Source organism: Bemisia tabaci, chromosome 6, assembly GCF_918797505.1.
Source record: "Bemisia tabaci chromosome 6, PGI_BMITA_v3".
In the NCBI taxonomy this organism is placed as follows: Eukaryota; Metazoa; Arthropoda; class Insecta; order Hemiptera; family Aleyrodidae; genus Bemisia; species Bemisia tabaci.
The window spans coordinates 50316148-50340958 of record NC_092798.1 but is presented as its reverse complement, the minus strand read 5'-3'; the positions used below and the strand labels follow the sequence as shown (position 1 = coordinate 50340958).

At 39.8% G+C, this 24811-nt stretch overlaps 1 protein-coding gene and 1 non-coding gene across 2 annotated transcripts in view; both read left to right on the top strand.

Moving 5' to 3' along the window:
- The first annotated feature begins 1376 nt into the window (after positions 1-1376).
- ACC (acetyl-CoA carboxylase) overlaps positions 1377-24811 on the top strand; it is a 90171-nt gene continuing 66736 nt past the window's right edge. Inside the window, 2 exon segments of the mRNA XM_072301855.1 lie at positions 1377-1873; positions 13874-14147. Of these exon segments, the coding sequence (XP_072157956.1) occupies positions 1405-1873; positions 13874-14147 (743 nt within the window). The 5' untranslated portion in view covers positions 1377-1404.
- TRNAE-UUC (transfer RNA glutamic acid (anticodon UUC)) lies at positions 12313-12384 on the top strand. The gene has a single exon. It is a non-coding gene; the product is annotated as a tRNA-Glu (tRNA).

Here is a 24811-nt window from a genome sequence, read left to right as displayed (position 1 = left end):
CAACGTCGTATACCACGGTACGTGGTTTGGGAGTTCACCATATAGCATACCGTATTTCTTCCCCAATGCGGATACTTAATCTGTTTTACTATCGCGGAAATGTACCACAAGATCACCGAACCGAAAAAATACTGTATAAATCCCGAAAAGTTTTCTTCAGATATCCTGCTGTGGACTTTTTAAAGTCAGTTAGACCGACTCACATGAGTCACACGATGTAAGAGTTGCGTTGCTCCAGGAACTCTGGAAAAGCCAAAGATTAACTCAGCGCAGGAGTGAACGCTGCCAACGAAACGGATCTAGCGTGCAGCACATTCTGGAGAGGATTTGTCCGGGCAAATCCAGGTTTAATCGGAACTGATTGCCGTGTCTGATTTATTTATAAAGTAGCTTACCGCAAATGAATGAAAATAGGGTACCCTAATGTAGAACTATCTACGCTTAATCTCGATGGAATCAATATTTTCTTCTTGGCCCCGAGAAAGTTAAGATGAATTGACTGAATGATGAAAGAAATGTGGATTATATTTACATTTTAGACCGGGAATCGGTGAGATATCCTTTACGCACGCTTAGAATATCTAATTTTAAAACAGCTCATGCTAAGTATGTTTTGAATATATCTGAGATTTTTCAATCCGAGTTTGGAAGAAAGGAACCAACTGTTTTGTCAGAAACTACGTCATCTGCCGTTGATTCTCTCGTAGAAATAAGTGGTCCTTAACGTGTTCCATACTACGTTTAATTTAGGCTGTATCTCAAACTTTAAGGAGCAAACGTAGAAATTCTACAGGATGCCCTAAAATGAAACGCGAATTTTTCAGAATCTATTTTAGGGATCGAAATAGGCCTTCTCTGTTCAACATAATGTTTTCCCAAAAAATCTCCCCTACCCTCTAGAGGTGTAGCCCCTCTTTTCGAGCCCCTCGAAAAGAATAATTTCAGTTTGAGGTCAGAAATGTGTTCAGCGTGTAAAAGAACCCATAAGAGGCAATTTTCTGGCAGTTTATTAACAACACCGTCACAATTAAGAAGAAGAAAAAAAAAAGATTCTGTAAATACACCGAAAAAAAGATGCTGATTTAACATTTTGGATATGGAAAGTATGCAAGACCTCACAAAACGCTGAATTAACCTCCACAGCAGCTAGTTTTACATCTTGACATTGCTATTTTAGGAACTGTTGTGGCTGTTAAATCAGCGTTTTGTGAATTCTCGCACACTTTTTTACATCCGGAATGTTAAATCTGCATCACTCTTTTTTCGTTGTATTCTCGTTTAACTTCGAGACATCCCGCAAACTGTCTCTACTAACACCCATTATTTGTTTTGAAGTGATCCGGCACGCTGAGCACCCTTTCGGGCGAGACCCGGACTCGATCCGGAGTACGTGACGTCGCCTCGATGAAAAGCTCAAAAAAGTGGAAGCGGACCAAAAAAGCTCTGAAGCCGAAAAAAATGTTCAACTTCCTGAAAAGACTGACCGGGTTCGAAACCCCCAAAACCGCAGAGGACGGAGCGAGCGGTTCCACCTCGCGCGACGAAACCCTCCCCACGAACACTCCCGAAGGAAACACCCCTGAAGACGCGAAGATCCCCGAGGGAGGGATGGATGACGTCACCCGGGTGCCGCCGGTGATAACGGTGACCGCAGGGACGCCCCAGTCGGGTTCGGGGTCCGGCTCCGTGGACGGCGGGTCCGTCGCGTCCGGTTCCGACTACGTTTCCGCCATCAACGTCCCCGTTTCCGGTTCCGGCTCGGCGTCCGTTTCCGGTTCCGGTTCGGCCGCCTCCGAATGTAGTGACTACGTCGCGCGCTCCCTCAGCGAGTCCTCCGACGAGAATTATTTGTCCTCCGATGACGTGAACCATGGTAGGTACCGCCTCTTATTCTCAAGTTTGGTTGCGCAGATTGGGGTCGACTTTGGTAGAAATTGGACGTATGGGTCTGTTGTACTCAAGACCAAAAGATGCCCTCTCCTAACCTAAACTAACTACCTAACCTAACCTAACCTAACCTAACCTAACCATCCTAACCTAAACCAACCTAACCTAAACCAACCTAACCTAAACCAACCTAATCATCCTAACCTAACCTAACCATCTTAACCTAACCTAATCATCCTAACCTAACTTTTTCTCTTCGGGCTTTAACTTTTTCTTATGACCAATGGCCCAATGGGTCAGTTGCGCTGGTTATACAATCGTGTTTTGATGCTTGATCCTTGTAAATTAGCTAAAAATAATGAAATTTGTCAACACAGCAATTTTCTAAGTTGAATATTAAGCCAGATGTCGCATTTTGAAAAATCGGTGTATGACGTCATTCTCCGCGGTGGTGACACCCTTGGTTTCATCCGAGTTTCACGGTGAGTAACCAGTGCAAATGGGTGCCTCATTAATTGATTAAAGCAAGGCGGAAGAAACCGAGGATGTCACTATTGCGGTGAATGACGTCATGAACAGAATTTTTCAAAATGCGATATCTCGGTTAATGTTGAAGGTAGGAAGTTGCTGTCTGGACGAATCTTACTATTTTTAGCTCATCCACGAGAATCAAGCATCAAATCATGATTCTGTGTCCAGCGAAACTGGTCCATCATGATGCTGCATTACTGCTGTGCTAAGAAAGAACACCGTTTAAGCCACCTGTCGTGCTCCACCTTCCATGATAGAATATTTATTTTTAAGAAAAGTTATGCATATTTTCCTCAGAAATTTTCAGACATTTTAAATTAGACAGCGTACAAAATCATTCGAAAATGTTGATTTAAAAATATCGACAAATTTCCTGTAAATTCGTACTTTATCGACGAAAATTTGGCGACGTCTCAAAGCTCATATGGTGTTCCTCCTTAGCAAGTTCGAACAGCCATCTCCTTATTTTCGGCCGTTGATCTACCCACTGGGTGAGTGCTAAGCTTCGGATGACGTAATGAGCCAAACAAGTTTACCAAACTTCGGTTTGTTTCCAAAACAAAATGCTCAACACGTTGTTAACTATGCACCTAGTAGGTAGGTGAACAGTTGAATGTTCAAGTCCCGAAAGTAAAAACTTCCACCATGGCCAAGATACCAGTTGAGAGTCTCTCTTTGTCTCTGGTCGCATTGGTCGCAGAATCGCATTTTGATGGTGATTGCGATTCTTAAAGCAAAAATAACACGATCCGTTCAAACGCATATTTCTTGATAATAGTATCGAGAATTGTCACATCTTATTTCAACTCATTTTCCATTTGCATCATACTGACGAAATGAACCACCAAGTTTATCAGAGTCAAGTTATCATCAAATTTTTCGCTATTATATTGAATAGGGTCTCCATAAAAACTAGCCAGCAAAAAATCAGAAATTTTGCAGTACTATTTCAGTAGTTCCCCATCAAATTTAGTAGTAAAACAATTCAGTACTTTTACGTGACGAAATTCGACAAATTTCGAAATTCACACGCAAATCACGACTAAAATTATGTTGCCTATTATTATGCCTTATGTATTATAGAAATTCGCAACCCATCGATAGTCTGATTGAATCCGGTTGGAAAATCACGATTTAGCGGGAAAATACGACACCATGAATCAATGCGCAAGGGGTTGCATACTTCCCGGACTGTTTTAAAAGAACATGCGTGGCATGAAGTTCAAAATTCCGGACCTTTTTGCGGAATTTCCATACTTTTTCAATGCCTCCGGACCGCCCTCATAAAATCAGTACTTTTTCCGGATCTGTGGACGCTCTGGTTGAATTTGCGTTCAATTTTGGTTTTTTGTTCGTCTCGGTCTCCCTTCTTCAAAATTTTAACGTTTTTCTCTCCATTTTTGGTGCAATGTCGGACTCGCCGCACGTGCGGTTTTCTCTCAACATTTACTACTTGAGGTCGAAATTCCTTCAAGAATTTAAAAATAAACGCAAGTTTCCTGCAAGTAAAACTAGTTTATCCGCGGCGGCGGCGGCACGGTTACGGTTCGGTTGTCGACCTAGCGAATGAAAAATCGATTTTTGCCAGATTTTTGAAGGCCGCGTGCGGACCAGAATCCGAGGAGGATTGTGTAACCTCTTTTCTAATCCTTTTTAAGTTTCCAAAGCGCACGTTCTCTTCCTCCTGTCGGGGACTTGTATCAACGCCACTGCCGCTAATTGAGAAACTGGTTTCGTTCTAGTCCCACCGCCGAACGGATCTTGACTCTTAGCTCACCACCAGTGTCGCGGCATGCTTTGCGATATATCGATTGATCTGTCATTTAAACCCTTGAAAAAGTATCGATAGACAGGGTGTTCGCAACGAACACCTTGATAATCGATTCTTTACCACAGCTTCAAATGGGGAAATATCGATGATCGACCACTCACGTTTCGCCATTGAAAAACTCAAACCAGCTAAATCGGTTTTGTATTGTACTTCAGTATTCCTTACAGGTTACAGGGAATCGGTGATAAAATCCTACTTAAACCATTTTTTTTCTCTTGTTTTCACCTTTCATTTTCTCGTGAATAATTTTCGCTGATTTGTATGCAAACATGCTAGTGTTTTTCCCCTGGCTGTTCGCCTTTTGTTTATTTCATTTGACTTTATTTTTTCTCCCAATCGCGAAACCCTTGAGTCACCCTAGTTTGATGCTCTAGAAACGAGTTTGCGAATAAGTTAACCGATCCTTGAAGGCCAAAATTTTGTCTTTCTCTCATTTTTCACATACGCAAACGATTCGGAAGAAAAAATGGCAAGCGTGCGACTGATATGAACTTTGACCTGACTATTGAGACGAAAAATGAGTTTTAGCGTTCAAATTTTTTCCCCAGCAAGTGCATTATGTTTCTCAGGGCATGCTTATTGTAAACACACGAGGAGTTTACTCGAAATGGCTGGTATCTCAAGTTTTTAGAAAATGCCACCTTAACTTCCTCTTTCGTTATTCTACTTCACATCAGCTTGACGTGTGCAAGATTTTCAACTTGAAGACTTTTTATTTATCTCACCTCAATTCTCACCTTGCGTAAGTTTTAGATGTTAGATTGGACAGCCAGGGAAAATCTGAGATTTGCGAGGCAATTTTGTATTGTTTTTTTCCTCAAAATCTTTTCCAGGAAGTCTACAAAATATTTAGTGGTTCATAAATCGACTCTAAAAGCTGCATGATTCCGGAACATTTCCAATGCGTTGACCTCTGTCTCTGTTAGTGTGCGTCACGACTTGTTATTGTGGAATTTTACGATGCAATTGGGGAACATTGATAAATTCAAATCCAAACGTCAGTCTAATATTGACTCGAGGATTAGACCTTTGCAGAATGCAGTTCATACTTCACGCGAGTACATAAGTAAATAAAGGATAAGCAGTCGAGCATCCATCCGACCGGGCTGAGGCATTGCTGCCATGCTAAGAAAGAACGCCGTATGAGCCTTCAAGCGTTGCCAAATTTCCTTTCATAAAATGCGAATTTCCTGGAAAATTTATGAAAATTTTCCTCCCAATTTTTCAGACGATTTAGTTCACAATTTTACCAAAGATTCTGAAAATACGAAGGAAAAATATTCATAGATTTCCTGAAAAATAAACATTTTATCGAAGAAAATTTGGCAACTCTTGAATGCTCATACGGCTTTCTTCCTTAGCACGCCAGCATTGCTGCCGTGCTAAGAAAGAACGCCGCATGAACATTCATGATTTGCCAAGTTTCCCGTGATAAAACACGTATTTTTGAAGACATTCATGCAAATTTTTTTTTGAAATTTTCAGATATTTCAGATTAAATTGCGTACGAAACTGTCTAAAAATTTTGGAAAAAATATCCGCAATTTTCCCGGTAAATTCAGTTTTTATCGAAGTAAATTTTGCAACGTCTAAAGGCTCATACGGCGTTTTTCCTTAGCACGGCAGATTAGAGATAGCACGGTCTTTTCCTCCCGCGCTTTGCAATTCTGCATCATCAACAACAAGACCATTAATCTTCACATGCAAAGATGATAATTTTTTAGTTTTTAGATCAATGGGTCTGTTGCGCGCAAGAGGTACAGCCAACTGAATATGCCTAATAAATGCAAATTCGCTCGGAAATCACGTTGGGCACATCAAAAAAGCCTGGAAATCCACCCCTTACTGCGCAATCTGCGTAGTTTATAACACCATTTTTCAAATTTACCGCGTATCCGGGAAGTTTTTCTCGGTGGTCGGCGGTCAGGTTTGCCCGGAGAGAGACCTAACTTAAATAAACAAACAATCTCTTGTCATAAACTCTCCTTGCGTAAGATATTAATTTATTCAATGATTTTAATTTTGCAAAGTGCAGAAATAAAAAGGAAGCAAACCCTTGTAAAAATTGGCAGTAAAATCTGTGTTCCAAAATACCATAGACCTACAGCCTGCTGTAAAATTTCCAATAGCTTCTATAGCCGGCCACACAATTTCTTATAGCCTTTTATAGCCGATGGCGACTAAGCAACAGCCAGGCGATAAAGTGTATGCTAAACGTTACTAATTACGGATGCTACGACTTAGTGAGTTTTTGAAAAACTGCTCTCTTTTTGGGCCGTAGTATCTTGGTTTATTCTGCGAGGAAAGCTCCGTACTTTTGATGGATGCCTGCCATTCCTAATATATTAGAGCGCCTTCAGTTTCGTATGGTACTGTGCAATACCTCTGGTGTGAAATAGTTGCTTCAAGCGCCGCGCCGTGGCACGCTGCGGCGCGGCAGGCGGGCAGCCAGCGCGGAACGCGCATTGGCGCCTACAAACCTAACAGGGATACTTCACGCGTTGCGCAATGCGTGAAGTATCCCTGTTAGGTTTGTAGGCGCCAGTGCGTCGCCGCTCCGCTTAGTGTTAGGCTCTAATATTTAATCTGGCGGAGTCAGCGTTATTCAACTCATAATTTTGAAATGTTTGCACATCCTGTATGGTAACTGAGAAAAATTGCCCGGAGACGCGGGAAATTTGAAAAAGCGCGTCAGAAACTACGTATAATGCGCACCAAGGCCCGGATTTCAGACTTTATTGACGTGCCCAACGTGATTTTAGTGCGATTTTACGCGTGAAGAGTATATTCATTTAGCTGTAGCTCTTACGGGCAACAGATCCATTGACTTTTATCGAAACAAATATAGGGTATCCCAGAGTTAAATGCGGATATTTTCAGGGTAAGTTTTTGGGATGAAAATAAGATTTTTTCTGAAGACTTAACGTTAGACTGTGTCGTTTTTCCGAAAAATCCGTATTCCTTCAGGCCTGGATACACGATCAAATTCCGAACCAACTGTGACCAAAGTAGACCACTTGATGACTGATGGTCATCATGCAACAGTCCTCTTTGATCAAAATTTGATGGGCCGTCAAATTCTTATCAGAATGGAGTGCCACCCTTCATCATTTCCTGCCACAGGAAACATTTCTGCCAAGTTTTCATTTTAAAATTAAGCAAATTAATGATTTTAAGACTCATGACTCCCGACACTTCGATGGTAATTGGTTCGGGAATTTGATTGTGTATTGAGACCTTTTGGAGTTTCAGACCCTCAACATTCGATGTTCAACAACTATCGCTTCGTCTATAAATTGTAATAATCATTCCGCGGATGACGGCGCTCCAGCGCGAAAACTTTAAAGGTCAAAGTCATGCGTCATTGAACTTCCCTGCTTCGACGAAGGTACTCATCCACTCCCTCGTGAAAATTCCATCCCGTGATTCCCGAGAGACTCAGACTCACCCGCGGAGCTTCTTAATCTGGAATGGGGACGACGGACGACGGGAATCCCGACGGAATCCTGACTCCTGAACCGCGAGTCGTCGCCGGCGACCGCGCTCTCAATGAGAGACAAGTGATCCGCAAGGTGACTCATGATCAGGATGTCTGGGCCGGCCAGTCGTCCCAGCAGCGGCCAGCCGACCAGTCTGATTCTTGTCCAGGCTTGCCGCACGGCACCGGCCGCCTGGTCCTCGACCCGGAGAGCCGGGTCATTTCGCGCCCATCTTGAAGCTATGTTCCGGGATCCTCGTGCGACAGTTAATCCCACGTATTTCTGCGTGTGCCGTTCAGTAGCGTCGCGAAAGCCTTGTCTCCACGGGCCGTTTCACGAGATTTGCCCCCGGGAAAAATCCCACTTACGAAGTTGGGAAAAATATTGAGTTAATCAATATTTTTCCCAGTGCCAAGTATGGTCCTTTTACCCTTACAGGACCCACTGAGAGAGGAAGAAGAAGTGTAAACGAATTGTGCGATATTTTGTTGATTACTCCATTGTTCATAGTTTTTAGTTAAAATAATGTGTCTAATTGTCAATTGAGTGCAATTATTATTTTAATCCCGGTTAAATACTCGACTTTATCTAATTTATCTTCCCGCGCAAACTAGTCGCAGGACCGTATGAGCCTCGTCCCGTGGAGACGGTAACTGGGAAGAATCCCAGAAGTTTCATTCCTGCGATTCAAACTTGAGAAAAATCCAATGAAAACGTCCCGTGGAGACAAGGCCGTTTTTTCTGATATATCGATTGATCTTCCATTTATAGGTACTCGTGGAAAAAGATCGATAAAAAAGGTGTTCGCAAAGAATCGATTATTTTCCATAGCTTCAAATGGGGAAGTATCGATAATCGATCATTCACGCCTTGCCATCGGTGCCGTTTCTGCTTCTTCGTTCCGATGCTCCTGAAATGAAATGCGTGTTATGTTTATATCGCTTGCTGATCCCTGGAATGACGGCAGGATTTTAAAAATTGCTCTTGAAACGTGGTTGAGGACCTGGAAAAACCGGGGCTATTCATTCATCCGGGAATGAAAAATATCCGGGAAAATTGGGAAATTTGTCGGGATACTGAAGATAAAATTCGAGGATTTTTTTTCTCTTAGCTCGGATATTGAATCTTTCTTAGTTGTATAAAATCGTAGATTTACTGATAAGGCTTAAAGCACGAAGCGCTTCAGGAGGATGGACCGCAAAGCGGTCAGGGGGCTAGTTATTCATAAAATTTGAATTCCGTGTGGACATGGCTTTCAAGAATCAGACGAAAGGTGACAAAAGTCGATAGTATTCTTTTTTCCATGAGGATCTAGCGCTAAACGAGAGAGAATCCGGGGTTCTTGCAAGGGAGTGTTTCCTTGAAAATCAGGAAAATCAGTATATCAATGAAAAAAATTTGGAATTCCAGACGCACCATGTTTGAGCTGAATAGTAGGAAGGGCTGCTAGCGATCTGAAATATCTAAAAAATAGGCAAGCAGAATTGCGACCTTCTACACGGAGAAAAAAACCTCGTGCGTGGGACCCGAAGTTTAGGTCATATGGATCTCTAAAGTTTTCGGATTGAGCATCTGAACACTTAAGGTCTAGCTGTCGAGGTTCGGATCACACATCTGAAACTCCAGTTCTTACATCTGAAGTACTTCAGATGTGAGAACCGAAGTTGTTCAGATGTGAAAACCGAAGTACTTCAGATGTAAGAACTGAAGTTTCAGATGTGTGATCCAAACCTCAGCAGCTGGACCTAAAGTGTTCAGATGCTCAATCCGAAAACTTCAGAGATCCATATGACTTAAACTTCGGGTCTCACGCACGAAGTTTTTCCTCCTTGTACAGAAACTTGCATAAGTCGGGGAATGGTTTTTTTTTTTTTTTTTTTTTTTTTTAAATGAAAATCTGAAGACTTAAGGAATTTTGCAGGAAGTCAGGGTATATCCATTTGAAGATAATATTTTTTTTTTAAAGTGAAAATGAGGGATTTGCCAAACCTAACCAGGAAATTTTTCAAAGAAGTTAAAGAAAAGCTAAGAACTCTATTGCTTTTAAAATGAGTGCATATGTAGGCAAGACAGATATTTGATTTAATGCCACATGCAAGTTCAAAATTGGAAGCTGGATTTGGAGTCAAGTAAAACTAGGAGAGGCATGATCAATGCAAGTGATTAATTCACCTTAATATTTATTTAATGACACCGTCTTCATTCATCACAATTCGGCTTCAGTCACACGTTGCGCGATCATTCGATTACTTTGCCAATTATACTGCGCGTGGGATCTCATCGAATTCATTTTCTGATGAACCCTCGGATGTACGCCTTTTAACGGACCGCAGGGTGCACAATAATATTGAAGTATCAGGTTTTTACACTTACTATCTTTTTCTTGTTTTCTTTTTCTTTGGGGGGGGGGGGGGGGGGGTAAACGCAAGAGCATTCAATTATTTGGGAAGCTATAATGAGCTAGCAGTCAAGGTTTCAGCCGCTAGATTCAATTTTTTAGTTATTTTTTTACGATAACGACTATTCTGTGGATTCTGCGCTTGCAATATACTACTGCTTGAGAAAAAACACCGTATAAATATTCGGACGTCGCCAAATCATCCCTGATTGAATATTTATTTTTGAGAGATATTGGTATTTTTCGAAAAGATTTTGGAATACCATAAATTGAGTTAAAAGTAGAATTGTCTGAAAATTTCGACAGAAAACACTCTTCTTTTGTCCAGATAATTTGCATTTTATCAGAAGAAATTTGGTAACGCCTAAATGCTCGTACCGCGTTTTTGCTTACCACGGCAGAACAGCCTAAGTGTTTATATCTTGATCTCTCGACGCATGTCTACCTGACGCATTACGTTAAATCAGTAGCAACGTAAATAATTTCTGATTACTCACTACTCCACGCATTACGTGAACTGATTGTGAGTAACGACAACGGAGACCCGGTCAGTTGTCCGCCGTTAACCCTAGCGATTCGGTCTGTTTTTTTAATTCGCGCGGTTGTGTTATATTTCCTTATTTGTTCGATTGAATTCAAGTGCTCCGCTAATTTTTATTTTTTTACGTATGCAAATTATTTACTTATGTCGTTCGCACCTGAGAATATTACGTCGAAAATGCAAAGTGTTCGCACCGCTATTATTTTACCGCCGCTTCGTGTCATTTGATTTATTAATAAAAAAGTTAAGTGTCCAGTTCTAATCAACTTTTTTAAATTTATTTTTTATTTACTGTTATTTGTTTTTTTGAAAAAAATGAGTGTTTATTACCGACTATTAATTGCACAACTATACGAATATTTTGTTGTATGAATTTTTGTATCTTAAAATTTATTTAATTACGGGGTTGTTATTCAATATTCATTTTGAGCCTTCAAAAATCCTCCAATTTTAAATCAAAGAACGTGCCATTGAAACGAATTTTTCTCCTTCCAATACCGATTAACATTTGTATAATTTTTTTTCTTTGCTAAGTATCTGAACTCAATATTCACGAAAGCTCATTTATATTAACAGGTCATACTTTAAAGAATTTTTTTAACTGATGCTAATAGCATGCTCCGCTTCTGCCCTGCCCTTTAATTGATCATTGCCTTTTATCGTAGAATCGTTTGATCATTAATTCTATTTACTGAAAATCATAATTTAATTAAAACACTGAAAAATCTTTTGGTGAAATTATCATGTCGCGTATTATTTGAAATGTGAATACTTTGAGAAAATACATATAATCTATGATATCCGCCTCCGCCTCATTGGAGGGTTTTTTCTAGTCAGTAGTGCTCTGATTTGAATTTCGATGACATGAGTGGAAACACACGCATCTGAATTTGCATCGAATTTTTCCCGCGTACTTTACTTTGTAATGGAAACATTTCAGTAATTGTCAAGGAATACAGAACATCTCCTGATAATTTTATGAAACGGATTGAAATTTTCTTCGAACTTGAGATTCTCCTTTTACGGTTTGTTTGTAAACATTTTGAAACTTTTTAAATTAAAGTAGCGGTTATTATTACGCAGTCTGACTGCATCGAGGTCCAACCCCCGAAACGCTTCGCGTCCCAGGCGTTACGCGTTATTCTTGTGATTTTATATTTTGGAGTAAAATAATTAATAATACAAAACCAAAGTTTTCCCCCTTGAATTCGCGCCCAAATCCAGTGTAAATCAAGCAGTGTAGGGTAAATTTTGAAATTAATTGTAGAAACTATCGCCCCCCAATTGTTAAACGAAGTCGGTGGTCCAGACCCCCCCCCCCCCCCCTTACTCCCGGTGTCCCATGAATTTTCCCGTTTAAAGAAAAATCATCGGGTGTTTTCTTTTTCTTTCTGAACTTTTGAGTCTTTTTTTTTTCCCTCTCTATACCTGTGGGCCCTCCCCCGTTATACATTCTCTCCATACCATAGAAAATTTCAGGCAAGCTCACCGTACAGGTAGGCTATAAATTGATAAATTTCGAGAATTTTCGTCATTTGAACTGGGGATAACCTGAAAAAACAGGATTTTATTCCCTCTCGCAGTTTGTACAGTCGTTTTACGGAGGAAAATCGTAACTCTGTCTTAGCTCGCCCCACTGCGCCGATCCGGTATGGTCTAGTGGCTAGGATACCTGGCTTTCACCCAGGAGGCTCGGGTTCGATTCCCGGTACCGGAAGAATTTTTTTATCGCATCTTTTTAAAGTTTAATTTTCCCTAGCCAAGTTTGGAACAAAATTTTTTCAAAATGACCCAAATTTTATACCAGTGATTTTTTTTGCGATTAGAGACGAAACGCAGCACTCTTTTATTCAAGCGCGACGCGCATAATTTCGAGTACTCTGAGTGCTATTCTATTCATCCTTGAGTTTGCGTACCGCTTTACTCGTAAATTTGTTTCTAAAAAAACCCAAAACATTGGCGGATCCAGACACTTTAAACGGGGGGGGGGCGGGGGGCTCCCTTCAGGAAATTTTCACATTTTTAAAGCATCCAATGTAATACAGCTTCGAATCAATTCGTCTTGAAGGAACACCAAATATCATGCATCTTCCTCTTTACTCCGCACCCTGGTCCCCCCCCCCCCCCCCCCAAATCCGCCTCTTATCCCATAAGGGTTTCCTGAAACGAACATTTTAACATTGTTTCTTAGAGTTTTCATTTTAAAATTTACGCATTTTTAAAAAAAAAATTTAACAGTCGTTGCTACAAGTACTTCGATCCCGATCACCGCAGCCTCAACCGTGGTAACCCATGCTGTCGTTCTAAGGAAAAACGCCGTATGAGCCTCCAGATGTTGCCAGATTTCCTTCAAAAAGAATGAAATTTGCCGGGAAATCGTGAATATTTTTTCTCTCAAAAATTTCAGGCAATTTTGCTCGCGATTTAATCTAAAATATCGGAAAATTTCAAAGAAAACTATGAAAAACTCTCCTCACAAATACACGTTTTATTCGAGGAAACTTGACAACTCTCGAATGCTCATACGGCAAACAGTGGATCGAGTCAATAGGAGAAGTCGGACAAAATGTGGAAACTTTATACGCTCATAACTCCGTTTATACTAAACTTTGAAGTTCTAAGAGTAGTCCCTTTGGCTTTCTCGTAAAATTTTCTTCATGAGGCACCCCTCTAAGTTTATAATGTGACGAAATAAACTCAAAAATTTGCAGTTTTAGCTAAAAAATTTCAGGTTCGACCTCTCTAATTGACTTGGTCCACTGTGCGGCGTTCTTCCTTAGCCTTCGCACGGCAGCCTCTATCGTAAAATTGATAAATATCGTCATAAAGGTGGAGAAATGGTGCTGGGTCCACACCATTTCGCGGGGAAATCAAAGCCAAGAAGTTCCAAATAAAGCTCCAAAGTAATATTCCAATGCAAACTGCCTGAGCTGAACACTCCCCCCCCCCTCCTTAGTTTCGTGCTGGTACTCATTAGAGTTAAAAAAAATTATTTTTGACTCTAATCAAATTTTTTGGAACTTCTTGGCTTTAATTTCCCCGCGAAATGATGTGGACTCAGCACCATTTCTACAGTATTCGGGACACTTCCTAGTGTTTTCTTCTTATATCGCCATAAATATATATGATTTAAATCGTCTCATGTCTGGTAATCCTTTTGATTTGAGTATTACGAGTAACGTATTTTGTGTTTGTGTGTGTTGCAGACGGTGGTAGGGGGGAGATCCCGGGCTTGGCGAGGACTGGAATAATGGAAGGGGAGACGGGGCAGAAGGCGAACAACGTCAATTTCATCGTGGGCGACGACGGGCAGGATGGGGAGATCCCGAACGGGATCAACACCATCTCCGAGGAGGACGAGCGGGAGCGGAGGGAGAACAGGGACTCCTTCCCCTCCGGCAACGGGCCCACCGGAATAATCAGCAGCAGCAGCTCCTACAAGGACATGTTCGGACTCGCCGAGAGGCGTAAACGACTCAGGTAAGACCCACTTTTCAAAAATCTACAAATGCATCGCATTTAGCAAAAAGGATCCAGCGCAATTTCAGTGTCTACAAGTCTGGAATTTCCGGAAACAGTACTGATTTGTTAAGGGCGGTCGGAAAGTACTGAAAAAGTGCGGGATTTCGCGAGAAAGTACGGAATTTTTTCATTTTCGTCGCAATTCGAACGAGAAATTCAACTTTTTAAAAATTTTCGAATTTCGTCAATTGGAAGTACTGAAAAAGTACTGATTTTCTTGGAAATGGACTGGAAAAATACTGCAAACGTACTGATTTTTGGCCAGCCTGTTTTAGTAGACACCCTGATGGTTGTTAAAATGTTGCTTCTTGATAATCATCCAAAAAATCCCCCAAAATAGCAAATAGTTTTTGCATCTCACCACAAAATTGTCAATTATAATGGGAAGTAATTGGGTAAATTTTAATACTGTAAATTCATTTAGTATTTTTAAAGGAAAAAAAGAAGTGGCACGATTTTGAAAACACTGTAGGTAATCACGCTGGTTCCTTTTTTGCTAAGTGCGATCCAGACCATGGCCGGAACAGCGGAACTACTGAGCTAGTCGGGGGCAGGGTAGCACGGATGAAATGAAAAATATGGATCATTGAAAATTTACGTGAAATATTTCATGAAATCTCACATACTTTTGAGAAATATTAAACAATTTTCAGGGTCTGGGTCGGCAACACGCACTAAGGAACACCAAAAAGCAAAAACCAGTCGTTTCTCATTTAATTTTGCTTTTAATTTCGGAAAATATTTTTCACTACTTTTTTACTACTTTTCATACTTTTCTGAAATTTAAAAAAGTATTTCACATGAATTTTCAAGATTTTATTTTTCATGGAAAATCTCAGGCAGAGCAGTTTGTCTTATTTGGAATTTCCAAATGAGACAAACTGCTCTGCCTGAGAACCTTCAACTTAATTTCAGGATCAAGATTTCTCTGCAATTTTTTAACTTCTTAGAATTCGAGGTTTCCACCAATCAGCGTTCGTGAATAATTATTGTCAGATGCATGCAAAGTCTGCACTCAAAAAACCCTAAAACTGACTCACAGTCGTGTCCGACAATTATCTAGTTGAATGGCAAATAATTATAATTATATTTGAATGATCGATATCAACATCAAATCATTCCGCGCGACAATGATGTTTTTCTATCAGGCAACTATTCGAGCTCCGGGGCATGTTTGTTGCCTATCCGCCAGCATTGAAGGGGAACTACCAGTGGGCAATAACTAGTGATACGTTTGCTTATTGCTTATTGGTTGAATCCCTCATTCGTTGAATCTAAGCAACAGTACACTCCAATCGGAATCTAGTGAATTTCTGCCAATGAAAAAATAAATAAGTGCAAGGAACATTGAGGGACGGTTACTAAGCATTAAAAAGTCACCCGAAACCCCAATTTGTGAAACGGAGTGATGAACTTTGAGTGTGCCTCGTGTCTGCACGCGCTATAGGGAAAATTAGACGTCTTGATGTCGTTAAATCCGCATAAACGCCACTTCTCACCTCTTGAAGTTCTAGCACCCTTATCGCAAGACCAATTCATATCAATGAACATTGAATGACTTGCTATTAGAGTTATTGAGCCATTAATCAATCACAACGAGGATGACGCTTCCAGTTTTTTAAAAGTTGAAGTGAGATTTATGATACTATGATCAATTTATAAATCAGTTGAATTCTAATTAAGTTGTTACAGTATTTAGAAGTAAGAGAGCGAGTGAGTGGTTTTTCTAGTATCTGTTCCATAATTTCAGTTTCAATTAAAGTGTGAACACGTTTTATAGTTTAATAGAAGGCCCAGAGGCCCTTCTTTCTGAATTATATTATAGAAAGATTTTATTCTTCTTTTTTGTCTGTACTAAGCAGAAAAGTTTTGAGAAGGAATTTGTTTCCTCTCGGAAGTTTTAAGTATTCTCATGATTCTCTACAAAATTCTATTCAGACTTTGGTCATTCAGTGCTCATTGTTGAAATTAAGTTTTATCGATCGTAAATTAATTATAGGTGTTTTGAATCTGCTCTTTAAAAAAGTTGTCCTCCCTTAAAAAATCTACGGATGCTTTATTTATTCATTCCTTTTTTATTCTATCAATTAATTTTTCAATTTTCGGTATCTATGAAGCGCACGTGCAATACATGCATCTCAAGTAGTAAAAGCTCAAAATACCCGGCGCAAGTTTTCCTGCCTTCTCAGCTTTCTACGTCATTTCACGTGATCCTAAATCATCCGATTCCCGCCATCGAAACCGGCCAATCCCCATCTCAGACCGCATATCGTCGCTCCTCTGACGTAAGGGGGTATCTCAATTTCCGTATGAGCCCTAGGAAACATGAATTTATATGTGAAACAGGGCTCACGTGGAAATTAAGATTCGCTCTTACGTCAGAGGAACGACGATATAATCCCGGGTATACTGTAATTTTCCAAACTAGTTACCATCCGCCTATGTTTCAAGTATCATTTCCTTGTGTGACTTATTTAGTCAATAGTGAAGGATCAGACCGATTTACAACTGGATTTTTCTAAAGTACGGAATTACTGTCAATGGGACTTAGGCTTCCGTTTTAATAGATTAATAAACTATGAGACGTAGTATTCTCAAAAGTTCTATATTATACGTCTAAATCAATATGGACCCAAGTCATCAAATGTCTGGATTAATGGATCAGTGGTAAGAATTAGACCTCCTAGAGACGTGTTTTCTCGTCAAAATTTCGCGCAGAATTTGGAACATATAAAAAACCTCCGAAATTACTTGTCCATGTAGTTAACAAAATGAAAAGTAAATCCGAACATCCCGCTTAAACGTAAAACGTAGGTTAAATCAGCCATTGAAATAACGGATACGTTCGGCAAGTAACTGGATTTTTTTTTTCTTACACATTTCCATTCTCTCCTAATTGCACCTCCAAATTTGTCAAAAAAAGTCACCTAACAGGATCTATTACTCATTGTAAAATATACAGAAATACAGAAATTAATGTAGTGCTTGATTTGACGTATCAGAAAGACGTCGGTTTTTTAAAAGCGGAAAATACAAATTGACGTTAATTAAAATCGCTAGTTTTTCACTCAATGAGATGGATCTTGAAAGTTTTAAAACATCAATCTTATTCTCCGTGAAGTTTCGGTATGGAAACTCATTATGTGGTGCAAAATTTCGTACCCTGTTTAGTAGTCCATCAGACCTATGATACTGGCTCCTAAATTTTCTTTTTTGATCACAGTTAGCTTTATCGTTCCACCGGGTCTTTTCCATAATTTTTGCGGCTATCAACAACTGATGGTCCCTAAATGAGCCCGCTCTATTCAGATTTTGGAAATATGACCCAGGTGCTTTTATTTTACTTGATAAATTTGTGAATTCTCCCAATTGGACTACATTTTGCAAGTTGGAACTGCAATCTCTTACTCAGTTTAGAAACAACGCAGTACCATTTGTTTCCCAATGCACGTAAGTGATTTTACGGATGAGCCAGAAATGGTAGCTCTTAATTGCCAAATGTTGTCTATTTAAGCTATGTTTTTTTTTTTTTTTTTTTTTTTTTTTTTTTTTATTTTTATGACGGTTCGTTCTAACAGTCTCCCGGGTCGATCTTAATGATTTTTGCAGCGATAGATGCGACTAATGCGAGATAGCCCCTAGATGAGCCCGATCCATGAAGATCAACTCATAGGGGCCGCGTAGCGCCTTTTGGGGGTAAAGCCGAGTAGTGGCCAGGGGGCGTAGCCCTTGGTCTGTCACGCAAGGAAAGGTTCTTGTCCGGATCTGATAGTTCGAGAAGAATGAAGGTGAAGGACCCAAGTTATTCAGCTATTTTCATTCACCACGATCGCTTAGAAACGCCTTCAGTTATAAGCCTATGCAATTTGATTCGCACCAGCTGGTGAAAAAGTTGCATACCTCGCTGATTGTGGGCGTTTCATACGGCGTCATTGCTCGACGCGATTGTGGCTGCACCGCTGAACGGCACTGCTGTGCCAATAAAGAACGCCGTATGAGCCTGCAGGAGTTGCCAAATTTCCTTTGACAAATCACGAATTTTCAGGAAAATGTGTGAATATTTCTCTTCCTATTTTTCACAGGAATTTCGTCCGTATTTTGATCTTAAAAGTCGGCAAATTTCAAGGAAAAATATTCATAACTTTCTTCAAAAATAAACATTTTCAAAGAAGTAATTTGGCAACATTTGAAGGCTTTTACGGCGTTTTACTTATGAGAGCAGATAACCGTGCATCGTCAAAGCGGTGTGTGCAGTGTAATTAGTGCTTTGGAAAATTTTGAACTGACGTTGTAGAAACATTGTGTTACTTTTTTTAACCGAAATTGATGATAATGAAAAGTGGACCTTGAGACTGCACTCTCGGAAAGGAGGTAGAGCTTATTTAAATAGTTCTACTTTGTCATTGTCCGTTTCAGACTCGTCGCAAGATATGATACGATTGTTTCTTCTCTATGATGACTCTCGCTTCCTTTTTCCCGTTGTTTTCCAGATTCGTTCTGCAGTATAATTTGCAATGCAGTGACAAATTCAATGGTTTAAAGTCTGGGAGTATCATCTTTGTGATAATGTAACTGTCTAATCTTTTTTGGTTTCAGTTATCCCGGCATTCTTTTTCAAGGGAGGAAATCGTGTGAATTTTGTAAATGCAATTTCTTGTGCCAAGTCAATTGAACTTCATAAATTACTCACGCGTTTCAAAAATCTGCTCTGAAGCGCTAAGAAAAACATTAATGACACAAACAAATTCCTCCTCTGATTTTAACCAATCTCCCTGATCTGAATTAAGCTCCATATTAAAATCACACAAGAACTACGTCTGATCAATCACTATCAGTTACTGACTGACGCTGAAGGAAAAATAAACTTTACTTACACTTCTTACTCGTCCTGAACACAGTTTCGTAATATTTTGACCTCACAGTCTCAAGGTCCTCCTAGAGATTTTTTTCAGTGGAGAGGCGTGAATGATCGATCATCGATATTTTTCCATTTGAAGCTGTGGTGAAGAATCGATATTGAGGTATTCGTTGCGAACACACTGTTTATCGATCCTTTTCCATAGGTTTGAACGGTTGATCAATCGACTTATCGCAAAGCACGCCACGCCACTCCTAGATATTATTCCTCCCGAAAGTTCATCGCCCGCCGAAATCGAAAGTTGTAATCGCGATCAGACCATATTGCTCAATCGGGCTCCTAAAAATCAAAGCTTCTCCCATATTTACAGCGCCTCTTCTTCCATTGGTGCCCCAATTTTCTTTCCTTCCTCTGCGTTCGTCCTTCCTTGCATCTGATCTAACTCCTCAGTTGAACGCGCGGCTCTGAAGAATGGGACTCTTTTTCGAATTTCGTAACAGCATCGATGCCATCGTGACTTGCTTGACTGATCATGAACCGACCCGGCTGATTGTGAGAGTTTATGAATGATTGATGTGTGTCAGGTGCAGTCGCACGTTTTCATTCACTATTCGCGTCGTTGCAATGCTCAGTCTCGAAAAGATCTCAGCCCCAACTATAGTCGTATACGAAGAGGCTATGCCCCCTGGCTTCTAGACAGCCCAACTTCCAGAAGGCGCTTTGGTCTATCCGAGACCTGCCTTGCAGGTTCTCGTGAGTTGGACTACAGTTTGCAATTGGACTACATTTTGCAATTTGGAACTATAAATTCTGGCTCAACTGGAAAAACACTTATGTGCACAGGGAAATTAATGGCACGTACGTCGTTTTTAAACCTGGCTAGAATTTATAGTTCCAAATTGCAAAATGTAGTCCAATTAAGAACTAAAATTTCTTGCTCCCCTGTAAAAACACCTATGGGCACAGGGAAACTAATGGTACATACGTTGTTTCTAAACTGAGTCAGAAATTTTAGTTCCTTATAAATTGCAAAATATAGTTATGCGGGCCGATTTTTGACCTTGATAGACAAAGTTATAGACGAAGAAAACAAGAGGGATATTGAAGGATCCTATCGGTGGAAGCGGGTAGTTGCGATGGACGAAGGTAGGTTATAGACTAACCAACGGTAACCCACGAGAAACCCTATATAATTAGTCCATCATTTCCACCCTCATTTTCAGTCTAAAAGAACCATCCATTACAAGCAATAAGATTGTTCCATACTCCCTATGTCTTCTTTGTCTATTGCTTTGTCTATCATTTTCAACAATTAGCCCGCGAGTAATCTAATTAGAACGGGTTCATGTAGGGTCTATCTCCTATCGCTAGCCCCAAAAATCCTGAAAATCGGCTCGGTAGATCTTCAGAACAAACTGTGAAAATTAATGAACATTTATACCGCATGCGACATTTTTTTTATGAACATTTAATGGGAGAATTTACAACTTTACCACTTAATTAAGAAAACCGTTTGTCTTATATTGCCCAAATTCGAACAGAGAGAGCTCATCAAGAGAATATCATCCATCGAAAGCCGCTCAAGTTATGAAAATCGGACCAGTAGAATGGTAGAGCGAACTTTGACGAAAAATGGCATTTAGGAGCTTAGAGAGCTCACAGTATTGATGATGATACTACACAGTACGCGGCCAGGAAATAACTTGTTTGCTCAAACATATAGTTGAACGCCAGAGATTTGCAGGACTGTTCTCTGTGAAACTCGACGTTTTTCGTACTTTCATCATATTTGATTGTTGCACCTGATGACAGACTGCGGAACTAGAGGCGATTTTCCGTGCAGGCAAGTCAGAGAGACGCAAGTCATGAATCTGCGAGTTGTCTCTCCGCACTATTTCAACTTCTTTTCCTGGTTTATTCTCAATTTTTTTCGTGATGGCGCCAGATATCATGCTTGTGCGGGAATTCAGCTCTCGTCGAGGAATATTTTCAGATTTTCCCCACCTCCATGCAATGTGCAACATTTCCCACCAACGTTCAAATTGTACTTCGGACCATCGGTTATTTCCTGTCCTTGTTACTGCAATAAATAGTACATTAAACAATAATTTGGAGAGTTAATGATGCCAAGGCAATTTATATTCCTCCTAGTAAACTTGACACCAACGATGTACAACTGCAGTACCATTCCTCCTCTATTCAATCTGATTTTTGGAAAATCAGGGGAAAAAATTATACTTTTCGTCTGGTGTCCTCAAAAGAAAATTCGCGCGTTTTACGCCTTTTATTAGGTAAGCAGGTCAGTAAACTCACTGAGCTCCTAAAATACGATAATGCGAATTAACAAGACGCATTTGCTCCGATTTAACAGGAGCTGTTGCTCCTATTCAAAGCTCGTCTATAAAACATCGCCAGCCTGTAAAAACCGATTACGATGCTGAACAATTTAAATCTTGTCAATAATGTTTTAATGGAACTGAAAAAAGGTATTTACCTATGGAACATTCGAACACTTCGTGGATCTAAAAAAATAAGTAGGATCCATCTATATTATACAGCTACAAGCAAAATCTTGGAAGCACTATATCTGACGAACTGCCGGACCGATAAGGATGATCTTTACATGTATGTCATCTGTAGTAGATGTAGATGTGCAAAAAATTATGAAACCCCGAACTTTTAATGTTGTAGAACTTTTAAAGCTCATGTCACTTAAGTCCAATGTTAATAGCGTGAGAGATATGTCGTTTCCGCAAGAAACGTCAAGGTATGGGATTATACCTGAGTAACTCGAATAAACAATAAAACAATGGAAAAGCTCGTGAAGGGCTCCTCATTCGAAGAGTTGAGGCGACGGTACATCGCTCAGAGTTCAAGGTTCAAGGTCCAAGGTATAAGGTTTAACTCAATTTTTCCTCCATTCTTCCGGCTTCGATTTGTGGCATTGGTCAATTTACTTGATCGCTGAATTTCTATTAATACTTACAGCAGATAAACAGCAGATACAAAGTGAGAAGGCAGGCGCTGCGTCGCGTCGGGACGAACCATAACTCTTAACGGTCGAAATCCGATTTTTTTTTTTTTTTCCATTCAGTATTTAAAAATAACATATAATAAATGGAAATTTCTCCAGTAAGTGGAGTGTGAAATTATGTACATCCATCGATTCCTCATCATTTACAAATCTGAGTGTTACGTCAAAAATTTTGAAATCGATGCAGCTCGAACACAAAATGGTGTATTAAAATGGAAGAACAATTTTGCCTACACATATGCGTATAGGGCCCGCGAAGCGGGTCTGAGGGCGCGAAGCGCCCTCCCGGGGGTTGGGCCGCGTAGCGGTCAGGGGCAAGGCCCCTAGTTTCTTAATAAGATCGCAATCAAACGGTGCACGCGCGTGTGTTGGAATAAAAAAAAAGTGACTTTTGAATTATTCAACGTCAGAGAAGGGGTATTCGACACTATTTGCGGTGTGCCCTGGTGCCGGGGCTGTTAATTTTTCAATAATAATGACAGTTTTTTATGAAATGCAAGGAAGGGTGTATCTTATCGTTACTTTCATATTCATGATTCGTAATATTATATTCATTTTATATGACGCAGTTTATTTTACATTGATTGATTTATTTATTCGGACTAAATTACGAACTAAATTTCTTTTTTTCTCTTCTTCTTTTTTTTTTTGATGGATCCTTTGCACTAAAGCCTTCAACGATCTGGAGACAAAAGAATTCGACACGTACAATTCCTCACTACTTTCAAGTGGAGAACGTTGCATAGCTAAAAAAAAATTTAAAAAATGATGATACAACTAATCATGCTTGAGGGAAAATTGGACTACATTTTGCAATTTGGAACTATAAATTCTTGCCCGGTTTAAAGCAACGTATGTGCCATTAGTTTCTCTATTCACATAAGTGTTTTTCCAGGAGAGTCAGAATTTATAGTTCCAAATTGCAAAATGCATTCCAATTACAACTCATCAGTCTGGAAGATAGTCCTTTGTGGAGAAAACTCACATCATTGACTACCGCACAGAGGCTATGTCGGAGATGCTGCTCGATAATCTGCCATGCTAAGATAAAACACCATATGAACTTTTGGAGGCTGCCAAATTTCCTCCCATAAATTACTTTTTTAAAGCAAATTTTCGAGTGTATTATTCCTCAGAATTCCTATTTACTATAGAGTCAATAGTCTATAAAAATCTCGGAAAAATAGGAGTGAAAATATTCGCAAGTTTTCCGGGAAATAACCACTTTAGGGAAGGAAGTTTGGCATTGTCTGAAGGCTCATACGACGTTCTTTCTTTAGTTTGTGGGATTTCAATAGCCGAATTTCAATTAAGATGAACCGCACGGGTGATTAGCGTCCTCATTTCCCGCAACTTGTGTTCGCGTTATCGCTGCTTTTATGGAATCATAAAAGTTTGTTCGAAAAGCGTTTTTATATTTATGAGGCATCGCCGCTAGATTGAAGATTGTTATTTTAACCTTGATTAAAATAGCCGGTAATTACTGCATCGGTCCCGCGCGGAGAATGTTGAGGCTAAAGCTGAGGAGACTCTGTTTCACTAAATCAGCGGAAATGTTCAATTTTCAAGAGTATGCCGATTTTTGGTTGACACGATGTATAATCGGACGTATTCCTGCCAAGCGGAACTAAGTGCATTCAGACATGAGCGCTGTGACTCATAATAATATATGCATAACAGGGCTCACGTCATAATGCACATAGTTCCGTTTGGAAGAAATAAGTCCAATTCTCATCTGATAGTGAGTCTTTAACGGTGCGTGTCATCGCAAAATTATGTCGTCTTCGGGAGGATATCTGTTATATTGTGTTGTTGGATTTAAGCTCTGTATGACGCCTTAAAATATTTTTGAAAACATGGAGTAAAAATAGAAGAAAAGGAGCTATTATATTTTTGTTACATAGTCTATATCTAAACATGAATGATCAGTGTAGATCATCAAGTTTACTGATTTTTATTTTTTTAAAATTAAGTTCTTTAGGAAGTCTCCAAAAAACTTAGAAAAAATCCTGTTGAACTTAATAATGAGAAAAAAAAGAAGAAAACCAGAATTTATCACACGGTCTCTTTAAAATTCGAATCGATCCCTGCAGATGAGCAAGATTCCTACTAATTTTTTTTCATTGGGTTATGAGTTCTCTCTGTATGATAACACATTTTTTGGGGGAAAATCCCAATAGAGTTTAAAATGTCAAAGAAATAAGGAAACCAAAATTCGGTACCCATAATCGCTCGAAAGTCAAATCGATCTATACAGATTAGCGAGGAATCTTCAATTGATTCTAGTTCCGACTTCAGCTCGATGGACGTCCCCTCCCCCCTCCCCTCCCAAAAAAAATTAATTGGACCCCCCCCCCCCCCAAAAAAAATAATAATAAAAAAAAAAATTAATTGGACTAAATTCGAATTGATTGATGCAAAGCAAAAAGTTTTCGGTCGAAGTGTATTTTTTGAGTTTTGAGTTCTGCATATGCCAAAATATTTCGGAAGAATCACATTGACTCCCAATGTAATCAAAGGAAAACAAAAGCAAATCGTTACCCAGTCTTTTACAATTGGACGTATTTCTGCCAAACGGAACTATGTGCATTATGACGTGAGCCCTGTTATGCATATATGCTTATGGTCTCAGGGCTCATGTCTTAATGAACATAGTTCCGTTTGACAGAATATACGTCCAATTTGAATCGGTTAATGGAGACGTGCGAGAAATTTTTCCATTCAAGCGAT